The sequence below is a fragment of the Loxodonta africana genome, chromosome 12 (assembly GCF_030014295.1).
Source record: "Loxodonta africana isolate mLoxAfr1 chromosome 12, mLoxAfr1.hap2, whole genome shotgun sequence".
Classification (NCBI taxonomy): Eukaryota; Metazoa; Chordata; class Mammalia; order Proboscidea; family Elephantidae; genus Loxodonta; species Loxodonta africana.
Window position 1 is genome coordinate 18880325 of NC_087353.1, and position 12035 is coordinate 18892359.

A 12035-nucleotide genomic window follows, 5' to 3' on the forward strand; every position below is an offset into this window, starting at 1 on the left:
AGAAAAGTAATTGAGAATACAGTGTGATGAGAGCTATAATGGAGACCAGCTCCAAGAAGGAGCATCTCCCCAGTGTGAGGGTGGCAGATGGTGTGTTAGGAATGACTTCCCAGAGACTGTGATGCCTGAGCTGAGAATTTGAAGAATAGGTAGGAGTTAGGCTTCTGGCAGGTGGAGATACTGGGCAAGTTTTGATTGGAACAGAAGATTTGTCTGGGAAGCTGTCTAACAGAGCAGAAAGAGCGTGGTTCTTACTGTTTGGACCCTAAGTCTTCAGGTTCCTACGAGTATGACATTGGGCAAATTACTTGACCTCACTATGCCTTGGTCTTTTCATATGTAAAATAGGAATGATACTGGCTAACCCCATACAGTTGTTGTGAGATTTAAAAGATAGTTTCTGTAAAGCACTTAGCACATTATCCTGATAGACACGTTCATTCATTCATCCAACAAATACTGAGCTTCTGGATGCTGAAGATACACTAATAAGCAAAAGAGACAGAATTCTCCTCTTGTGGAGTTTATATTCTCAGTGGTTGAACAATAGTAGATGGTATTGTTACTGTTGGTATTGTCTCTGATATGTCCTGCCCACTTAGCCCTCCGTTGTTGGCTTGTCCTCTGGAAACTTATCCTCATGCCTCTGGCTCCCACTTTTGCCCTCTTCCCCATTCCGACTTAAGGAGTGGTCACACCCAGCTCTAAGGTGCACCTGACCCAAGCTGTAAATTTTCAGTTGCCTCACATGCATGTGAAAGCTGGACGGTGAATAAGGAAGACTGAAGAAGAATTGATGCCTTTGAATTGTGGTGTTGGCGAAGAATTTTGAATATACCATGGACTGCCAGAGGAATGAACAAATATGTCTTGGAAGAAGTGCAGCTGGAATGTTCCTTAGAAGCAAGTGGTGAGACTTCATCTCATGTACTTTGGACATGTTATCAGGAGAACCAGTCCATGGAGAAAGGCATCATGCTTGAATCATAAGAGAGTCAGCAAAAAAGATGAAGACTTCCAACAAGATGGACTGACACAGTGGCTGCAACAATGGCCTCTAACATAGCAACAACTGTGAGGATGGCGCAGGGCCAGGACGTGTTTCATTCTGTTGCGCATGGGGTCACTATGAGTCAGAATGGACTTGACAGCAACTAACGACAACGGCAACCCAGTTCTAGCCAATCCCCTTGCTCCTAACCCAGGCCTTTTAGGCTCACCCACCTCCCTCTTTCTAGTCCTGTACCAGTGCTTTTCCACCTTGCCCCTCATGCTGTGGGCATGGGATTTCTTACTTGCCAACATTTTTCCGTATGACAGCCTTACAGGGTAGTCTTATCCCACATTTACAACTGGAGACTGAGATAGGAAGATAAATGCACTTGCTGGAGGTCACTCAGTAGTGCCAGAGATAGGATTTGAACCCTGATCTGTTCTACTTCGAGCCTGCTGTCTTTCAGCTTTATTATGTAGTGTCAGGCAGAATCTTTTTAAAAATTGCCCAGAAATAATGAAGAATGGGGTCACTATTAATCAGAATAGACCTGCTGGCACAAAACAAACAGCACGGGTGGTGATAAGAAGATCGGAGAACACTGTTCTTACCACATGGCTCAGTACTTGCTTGGCAAAGCCTCCAGTTTAGTTGTGTCCATGTGAGTAAACACACCTGTTATACCTTTGGAAGATAGTGAATGTGTTAGACATCACGGCCCTCACTTGACAGAAGAACTTGAAGCATCCAACGAGATGAGTCTTTGGCAGTTCATTGATCACAAGAATTGTCAGAATGCAGACTTTCTAAGAAGAAGACAAAGTGTAAAAGTTTTTATTAAGTGTTTATTCTGTTCCTTATATATCAACCACACAACCAGAGATCACACACTTTTTCTTCATTGGTTCCTATAGCCACATGGCAATTGTAAGACGCTCAACTGTGGTCTGGAAGGGTTCTTACTGGTAGCTTGGTATGTTGGATGAGAATGACTGTAACTGTGATATTCAGAGCCTTAGATACCTCAGGGAAGCTTTTCATGCTATGAATAAACATGTATATAGTATGTTTAAGAAATGCAACATTGCCCTTTTCCGCCCTTCCTGAAGATTTCACATATTAGGGCTTTGCACATTTGGGCAGATTCTGTCTTGGCAGGACCCAAAGGGCACACAAAACAGTGTTAGCTCACACAAAACATAAGGTCATGGACAGTGCGGGGGACCTGAGAACTTGCAAGATGTAATAGGTTAGTGGCTCTATGGCTGTTGATAGAGTTTTATGAGAGCTTCCAAGGTCCCATAAAATGCCACTTAACCTATGTACCTCAAACATACATGGTAAGGCTTTCTCAATCAAGTCTTGGGTTATCCTCAACTCTGTTAGGGATAGTGCAAGGTACACTGGAGAGTCTTCAAGAATCAGGGCAATGTGGACTGCTTTAGCCAGTTGCCTCTTTTATATGTTAGATAATTCTTCTTCCCAGAAAGAGAGGCTCTTTTCTTTTGGAGCAGTGGTTAAGAGCTCAGGCTGCTAACCAAGAGGTTGGCAGTTTGAATCCACCATCTGCTCCTTGGAAATCCTATGGGGGCAGTTATACTCAGTCCTATACGGTTGCTATGAGTAAGAATTGACTTGATGGCAATGGGTTTTTTTGGTTCGAATTGAAAATCATATGGAAGGGCTTCGTCATGTGAAAGGGCTGACTTCATTTATCATCCCTTCACTTGAATCAGGAGTTTTATACAGGTGAAGAAGACTTTTTGTTGAATCACTTAGAAGTCACCTTGGGGATGCTGAAATAATGTGTTCTAAGGCAGGTTCAATTTTATGGTAAAAAGGTGGTATTCCTCTTATTTAAAAATTTTGCATGATAGGTTGGGTTCAGATTAGCCTACAATTTTTAAAAATTAATTCAAGAAAATATAGGTTTAAAGAAAAGAATAAACAGGTTATTTCTTTCTTAACCTCTGGCATAGGACCTGATTCTGTTGAAAAGATGAGTGTCCTTATTCCTATTCATCTGACCTGTGTATCATTCTGATTAATATGCTTGGTTGGCATGAACATTTTTAGCACTGCTGTCCTGTGATTTCATCACTTATTTTATGCAGATTTTTTTTTCCTTTCCAAATCAATAGGCTTATGTCTTGGTCATGCAGTTTAGTCTTTTGACAGTTTTATTTGAGTCATTCACAGAGATTCATATAGGTGAGCTGTATTTCTCCATTTCTCCTCTATTAACTGTGTTTATTCCTAGCAGTGTTTAAAATTGGTTTGCTCTAAATTTCTAGTGCTGACATACTGCCATTTTGAGAGAATGTGGAACTGGGTCCATCCTCATCCCATGAATATAAGGTTTGCCCTGGTTGTCCAGAGGCATGGCTGTTAGGTGACTCTCTGGAAAATGATACTGTTTTCCCCATTTTGTGTCAGCTTGCTCAGGGCCTGTTTTCAGTTTAATAATGGTTTGCCTGAGCCCATTGTTGTTTGTTCAGGTAAAGGTGTTTCTTTGCATTTCTCTAATATGTATTATAAAGTTTAAAAAGTCAGTGCTAGACATTCCATGCTCATGGATTAGAAGACTTAATACTGATCTGCAGATTCAATGCAATCTCTGTCAAAATCCCAGCTGCCTTTTTGCAGAAATTGACAAGCTGGTCCTAAAATTAATATGAAAATGCCCAGAATACCTAAAAACAGTCTTGAAAAAGAAGAACAAAATTGGAAGACTCAAACTTTCTGATTTAAAAACATATACAAAGCTGCAGCAATCAGGACAGTATGGTACTGCCATAAAAACAGACATGTAGATCAATGGAATAGAATTACGAGTTCAGAAATAAACCCTTACTTTTATCGTCAGTTGAATTTCGACAAGGGCGCCAAGACAAGTAACGGGGAAAGGATAGTCTTTTCAAGAAATGATTCTGGGATAACTGGGTATCACAAGCAAAAGAATGAAGTTGAACCCTTACCTCATACCACATATAAAAATTAACTCGAAACGGATGAAAGACATAATTACAAGAGCTAAAACTGTAAAACTCTTCCAAAAAAAAAAAAAATGGGGTAAATCTGTATTACCTTGGATTAGGCAGTGGTTTCTTAGATATGACGCCAGAGGCACAAGTGACAAAAGGAAAAAAAAGATAGATTAAACATCATAAAAATTAAAAACTTTGTGTTTCAAAGGACACCACCAGGAAAGTGAAATGACAAACCATAAGATGGGAGAAAATATTGGCAAATTATACCTATGATAAGAATCTAGTATCCAGAATATATGAAGAACTTATAGCTCAGCAATAAAAAGACATACAACCCAGTTAAAAAGTGGGCAAAATATTTCAGTAGACATTTCACCAAAGAAGATATTCAAGTGGCCATTACCCGTATGAAAAAACGCTCAGCATCATTAGTCATCAGGGAAATGTTAATAAAAACCACAGTGAGACACTACTTCATTCTCACCAGGATGGCTAAAGGAGTCCTGGTGATACAGTGGTTAAGAGCTTGGCTGCTAACCAACAGGTCGACAGTTCGAATCCATCAGCTATTCCTTGGAAACCCTATGAAGCAGTTCTCCTCTGTCCTATAGGGTCACTGTGTGTCAGAATCGACTTGACAGCAATGGGTTGGGGTTGGTTTTTGGTTTAGGATGGCTGAAATAAGACAGATGATATCAAGTGTTGGTGAGGATATGGAGAAAATGGAACCCTCATACACAGCTGATGGGAATGTAAAATATAAAAATGCTGGTGGAAAACAGCCTGGCAGTTCTCCAAAAGGCTAAATATAGAGTTATTATTTGATCCAGCAATTCCACCGCTAGGTGTACACCAAAGAGGTACAAAAACATGGTCACATAAAGACTTGTACACAAATGTTCACAGCAGCATTATCCATAATAGATAAAAAGTGGAAATAAGCCAGATATCCATCAACTGATGAATGGATTAACAAAATGCGATATACCCATGCAGTGGAATATTATTCAGCCATAAAAAGAATGACGTATTGATACACGCTAAAACGTAGATGAGCCTTGAAAACATTGTGCTAAGTGAGATAAACCAGGCCCAAAAAGCCCATATTGTATGATCCAATTTATGTGAAATGTCCAGAATAGGCATACCTGTAGACTGAAAGTAGATTAGTGGTTGCCAGGGGTTAGAGGGAAGGAAAAATGGGGAATAACTTTTAATGGATATATGGTATATTTTGGGGTTGGTGAAAATGTTCTAAAATTTATTGTGATAATGGTTGCACAGTTTTATAAATATTCTAAAACCCTGAATTGTACAGTTTAATAAGGTGAATTTTATGGTATGTGAGTTATGTCTCAATTTTTAAAAAAGTCTTTGCTGTTGGGTGTTTGCTCAAGGTGGAAAAAGACATCTAGAAATACTAAGTCAAGTAAAGGAGGCCGAATCCAGAATAACGGGGATACTGGAAGGGACAATGGGATGATTTTCAAGGATTCATGTCTCCTGTTAGCTATAGGATATCCCAACTTTAAATGTGGTCAGTCAAGAAGTGTTTATTGACCTACAAAATACGAAAGGTCTCGATCAGTCTCCCTCCCTCTCTCCCTCCCTCCCTTCCTTTCTCCTTCCCCCTCTCTCTTTCCCCCTTTCTATCCCATCTTACTGCCTTATGAAGCGTACCTTTCCTCCATGTTCCTGTTTTTATTGTTGTTGTCCCTACAGTTCTAGTCCTTCCAGCTTGGGCTGGCAGTAGTTGTGTTTTCCATTTTTCTTTCACCCATTTCAACTCCAGGGCTTCACCAGAGCTTGCCAGTTCTTTCTGCCCCAACTAGAGGCTCTTAGCTTCAGGGTGTCTAATGCCACTCCCAATAATACATGAAAGTTTTATGTAACGGGCATTTTTCCAAGCAAGTGGTAAATGACCCCAAATGGAAATCTGTGGCCTCAGAAGATTAAACACCTCTGACCCTCCCAAAGATCTGTACCTTGTGCAGGGATTACCCACACAGCCTTCTTTTTGGTTCTCCAGACTCCAGATTCTTTTTAGGATGATTCATCTTCTGCATAGCTCTTGGGATAAATTTTTTTTTTTTTTTTTTTCCAAACTGTCAGGAACAAGTAGCTCATGGTTGGTTTCGAACAAAGTCTAAACTCTGACCTCAGCCTGACTTTCTACCACCTGACCCACTTTATCTTAGCTGAATATTTTTTTTTATTTCTCTGCATAAACCCTCCATTTCAACCAATTCAGTCAACCACCACAGCTTTCTCTTTCCCCTCTCCTTGTCTTACATGTGCCTTTTCCTTTGCCTTGAGTGTCCTCTTATTCTCCACTGGTTCTTGCCTTCACCTTTGAAACTTCTTCCAAACTCCTGTGATTTTCCCCATTTGACTATTCACTCCTTGAATACTGTAGTCTCAGTTTGAATCACATTGATTTTCATGTGTTAGTTCTTTCATTTTTGGCTTTGTGTTTACTTTCCCCAATGATGGTCAGCTTCTTGATGGTAGAGATGAAGCTGACTTTAGTCTTTTAGGATAGGCATTGATGAGGCAACATGGTATAATGGAAGGAGCCTTAGAATGCGAGGCACAATGAAGTTGTCCTTTCTGCTCTGGGTTGAACAAGCTCTGCACCATGACCAAGTCACTTGATTTCATTGTGTCTGTGTTTCTTTTGTTACGAAGTGAACTGGATCAGAGTTTCTTGATAAAAAAAGGCAGATAGAAGGCAGATTGCCTGTATGATCTGTGAAGTGTCTGTTCATATCTTGCTCCCCCTCGTTTCCTTTATGTCTGCCAGAATTTCCAGCTGCCAGCACTGGTAGCCCCTTTCTGCTCTTGGCTCAGGACTTCTAATAGCATTTGTTAACTGCCAAGTGAGTACCAGTCGAATGCCAGATACTGGGCTTATGCCCTGGGAATTCTTTGATGGTCTTTGTCTTCAAGAAGCTTATAGATTGGAGTTTGCTATCTTGGTGAACTCAGCCAGATTCTCAGCTGACCAAGGGTTGGGTCTTTCTGTAACTGACACTCTGAAGCAGTGGGGTTCCCTGCCACAGCTGTCCCTACCCGAGCTTGACAGCATTAGATAATGAGTATTTGTTGCACCCCTGTTATTTAACAGGTACTTACACAGCTGATCTTACTCAGTCCTTACTTTCATTCACTGCCCTTACTGAGTGATATATTCCTGTTTTATGGTTCAGGAAACTGAGGCAGAGAGTTTAAGTAACTTGCCTATAGTTAGAGGTAGAATATAGAATTCTTTTTTTATTTTTTCTTCTTGGAAACTCTTAGTCTTTCTACCATATCACATTCCCTTCCTTCTTGAGGACTGCTTTTGCCGTATTAGGAGCTTCTTGCCATTATCAGGGACCTAATGCTCATGATTAAGTAAAGCTTTGTGACTTCCAAATGGCTCATTCTTCAGGCAAGTTTGGGGATACTGATTTTTATTTTCTTTTATTGTGCTTTAAGTGGAAGTTGACAGAGCAAATTAGTTTGTCATTCAACAATTGATGCACAAATTGTTTTGTGTCAACACTCACTGCTTCTCCACCCTGGGTTCCATGTTTCCGTTCACCTGTTTTCCTGTCTCTTCTGCCTTCTTATCTTTGCTTTTGGGCGGGTGTTGCCCATTGGGTTTCATTTCCATGGTTGAGCTAAGAAGCATATTCCTCAGGTGTGTTATTGTTTGTTTTATAGACCTGTGTAATCTTTGGTGAAGGGTGACTTCAGTTCTGAGTTAAAAGGGTGTCTGAGGGCCGTAGTCTCCAGTCTCTGTCAGACTAGTAAGTCTGGTCTTTTTTTGTCAGTTAGAATTTTGTTCTACATTTTTCTCCAGCACTGTCCAGGACCCTCTGTTGTGATCTCTGTCAGAATAGCCGGTGGTAGTAGCTGGGCACCCTCTAGTTGTTCGGGGCTCAGTCTGGTGGAGGCCATGGTAGTTGTGGTCTGTTAGTTTTGGGGATATTGATTTTTGTTATTTCTTCCTCCAGCCTGAAAATGACATTTATTAGTTCTAGATACGAATTTTATGTCCCTCTTTGGTGTGGTGAGAAGGAGAAATTTATATATTTACTGCTTTTTGTTTATGTAAGGCGTATGTTTCCTTACTGGATCAGGGCATGGTTAAAAATAACTTCTTGACCATTTTTTAGGATTCACAAATTCGCCAAAGTACAGCCTATAGCTTACATCAGCCTCAGGGAAACAAAGAACATGGAACAGAACGGAATGGTAACCTCTATAAGAAAAGTGATGGGTACGTAAAATGGTGGCACTAGAGTTTAAATTTTGTGTTCGTTATCTCATGTGTACAAAGTTTCTAAACTCTTACTTGGTTGTTGTTCATCCCTAAGGATCCGAAAAGTGTGGCAGAAAAGGAAATGTTCTGTTAAAAATGGTTTTCTGACCATATCCCATGGTACTGTAAGTATTCTCTTTTGTTTTGTTATAGTGAGATAAGAATGGGGTGTGTGTGTGTGTGTAAGGGGATTTAATGAAGTGAGTTGCTATATGTTTGTATATTTACATGTTGTCATATGTATGTTTGGAGTCCCTGGGTGATGCAAATGGTTAACCCATTTGGCTGCTAACTGAAAAGTTGACAGTTCTACCTAGAGGTGCCTCAGAAGAAAGGCCTGGAGATCTACTTCCAAAAAATCAGTCTCTGAAAACTGTATGGAGCATAGTTCTACTGTGATGGGCATGGTGTGGTCATGAGTTGGAATCAACTTCATGGCAACTGGTTTTTGTATATGTATTTTTAAATGACGTGTTTACTTAAGGTATTAAGTATGCATTTTAAAGGATTTCCCTATTGAGGAAAGCTTGTCTGGATTCATTCTTGATTTGGCACATGGGCACCCCGTTTATGCTTTTCTATCCATAGAGAGTCTTGTTGTCTTTCACTACCCAGCATGGTCAGGATAATTGATGAGCCGTGTTGTCTTTAAGAAGACAGGTTGTCTTTAAGAAAAACAACACACTGCTCCCCCAGCTATGTGTGTCTCTGGAAATTTAGCATCTTACTTGGGAAGATTTCTACTTTCCCCTTGGACCTCCCTGTTCCCTTAAGGAGAAAAAGTTTAAGTGGTCAGGACTTAGGGAATCGGAAATTGAAGAAAACAGATTTCAGTAATTTTATTGAATTTTACTGTGCCCAGCCTTAATGAAGTCCTTGTTCTCTCATCTTGTGTGTAAGAGCCCATGCAAGAAAATTGAGCCCACAAACCCTAGCCTTGGGCCATGGTGTGTTGAGCCTATTAAATAAACCAGTCAGAGTAAAATTATTTACTAATCTAGCTTTCAGGCGCTGGGAATTTTAATCACAGTTACAAACATAGCCCTTTATTCACACCACAGTGTTCTTTTCCACAGTGGCATTAGGCATATTATCACCTCACCTGGTATGAGAGGATTTGGTGAAAACCATGTGGGCTAGTAGACATTGTTGAGTGTGAGTTCATTTTTGAGACATTGTGAGTGTTTCCCTTCCTGATGAAAGGCACAACTGTATGGGGAGCACAGACTGGCTTGTCAGACACTTATAAAAAGGCTATTGCTCAAAGTGGGTTCCAGGGAAGCAGCCCTTCCCGGTACTTATGAGCAAGAAAACAGTAAAACCCGATTTGGTGGATGTCACTGCAGTAAAGAGTGTGTTCCACTGGGGGTCACTTCATCTTTATTGGTTCTACTTATTGGTAGGGAGAGAGAAAATAGGGCTAACATAACCTAGTCTGTAGGGCCCTCTTGAGGACCTCTGGCTTAGGAGAGGGCAAATAAAGGTCATTTCTCTTTTCCAGAAAATCAGTTTTTGCTGGACTTAGGATCAGCATCTCACTCCTGGGGCCATGCAGTGTGGATCCTGCTGTAACCTTCTTTCCATATAGATATATATGTGTGCCTGGGTATGAGTGTTAGGGACTATGGGAAGCAAACCTACTTAGCTATCACTTATCTTTAAACTTGGAAGTGTTAGACTGGATGGTTATCAGCTCTCTCCCTGCTCTAAAACACCTGTGATTCTGTAGTTTGCTTTCCTTTCAAATCATTTTCCATTTGGGGTATTTGTTTTAACTCAGGTTTACTGCCTCAGTGCAGAAATGTCATAAAATAAGGGTAAGTTTCATTTTGTGCTTGTTTTACAGAGTACGTTTCTAAAGTCATTTGGTATATTTGCCTCATTAAAGTGTACCTCTAGACCCTGGTGGTACAGCGGTTAAGCTCTCGGCTGCTAACCAAAAGGTTGGTGGTTCAAACCCACTAGTTTCTCCACAGGAGAAAGGTGTGGCAGTCTGCTTCTGTAAAGATGACAGCCTTGGGAACCCTACGGGGTTGCTATGTGTCGGAATCAACTCCATGGCAACGGGTTTGGTTTCTTTGTTTTGTTTTCTAGACCCAGGGCCTCAGCTTAAGCCAACGAGAGTGGTTCCCCACCATGACAGAAATAAAAACAAGCCTGGTGATCCTTTGCCAACAACATTAACTTTGGTTCAAGTCACTGTCATTGCTTGGGCTCCCTCTCAAAGACATGGGCCAAGTTATCTTTAAATTTTGATGGGTTGCCTCGGTTTTTGGCAGATAGTACAGCCATAACTAGCTTCACTAGGATGCTGACAACTCAGCTTGTCACACAGCTTGTATATTTAATAAGGTTGCTCTGAGTTGGCATGGGAAATCCTCTCTAGGGAATCTCCACTGTCTGCCTTTAGCAGCCTGGGCAGGGAGCTCTTGGAAGCAGTATTGCCTGCTGTAGCCTGGAGGGGTGGCAGGTGGGCACTGTTCTGGTCAACTGCACCACTGCCTTGCAAGGAATATTGCAAGTAGGTTAATTTAGCAGCCTTCCGTTTGTTTGCTGAGTACTTCTTTCCTCTCCCTCCTTTCCCTGTTACTCTTTGTACTCAGTAAGTAAGAAACTAGGAGACCTCTCCATATCAGTGCATCTGCAGTGTCCGTATGTGGCGACATGAGTGAACCTACACCATGAAAGACCGTTGAGAGACCCCCTTATCTGTTTTGTTTCCTTGCGTAGATCACGCACATAGCCAGCATTTCCCTAAGTACATTCATTAACTGTCAGGGAGAAAGGGCGATTTTTCCCAGACTTGACTGAAAAATGGGGATCTACAAGCAGTATCTGGTACACACCGAGCATCAGGTCTTTAAGAAATGGAATCACAAGGTGTATTTGTACTCTTAGGAAAAACCTTCCCAGAAAGCCCAGCAGCCTTTGGAAAACGAAATTGTTGTATTTGCTCCCCCCAGCATTTGGGTAATGAAAACATCCAGGGTTGAATTTTGTGGAAGGCTAACTTAGTATTCCGCGTTAGCCAAGGCTAATTTTGTTTTTTGGCACTGAGAAGGAGTGATTCTGGAGACGAAATAACTCTAATTAGGTATCCTCTTTGCCAATTTCATAGCATGACCACATCATCAAAGGCTAGGGACTGTGTTAAGCTGGAAGAAATGTCCACTGGCTCTTACACAATCTAAAAAAATTTTTTTTAAAAAGTATCATTAATCATGCAGAAAGAAGAATACAAACTTCCTTCTAAAGGCCTGACAAATTGGGAGAAAATAGAAATGACATGATTAAAATGGCAGAACCACTGCTAATCCATGACTTCACAACAAACACTAGGTCTGTAAGATCTTTTTTTTCCTCTTCTTCCTGAATTTTTTATCTTACTAAAGCAGGGTTCTCAAATTAGGTTCTTAGGGAATACTAGAATCTGGTGAATTGGACACATCTGTTCTAAAGCTGGATTCCTGGTGGTACAGTGGTTAAGAGCTTGGTTGTTAACTAAAAACTCAACAGTTCAAATTCACCAGTTGCTCATTGGAAACCATATGGGGCAGTTCTCCTTTGTCCTGTAGGGTCACTATGAGTCAGAATCAACTCGACAGCAACCAGCTTTTGGTTCTGTAGCCAAAAGAATCAAACCCATTGCCATTGGGTCAATTCCAACTCATAGCGACCCTAAAGGACAGAACAGAACGGCCCCATAGAGTTTCCAAGGAGCACCTCATAGATTTGAACTGCC

At 41.0% G+C, this 12035-nt stretch overlaps 1 protein-coding gene across 5 annotated transcripts in view; it reads left to right on the forward strand.

Moving 5' to 3' along the window:
* Nucleotides 1-12035, forward strand: part of ASAP2 (ArfGAP with SH3 domain, ankyrin repeat and PH domain 2) — a 222061-nt gene that overhangs the window by 155169 nt on the left and 54857 nt on the right. For all 5 annotated transcript variants that reach the window (XM_064295011.1, XM_064295012.1, XM_064295014.1 and 2 more), the window contains 2 exons: nucleotides 8148-8251; nucleotides 8349-8418. In XM_064295011.1, coding sequence (XP_064151081.1) covers nucleotides 8148-8251; nucleotides 8349-8418 — 174 coding nt within the window. The remainder of the gene's footprint in view (nucleotides 1-8147; nucleotides 8252-8348; nucleotides 8419-12035) is intronic.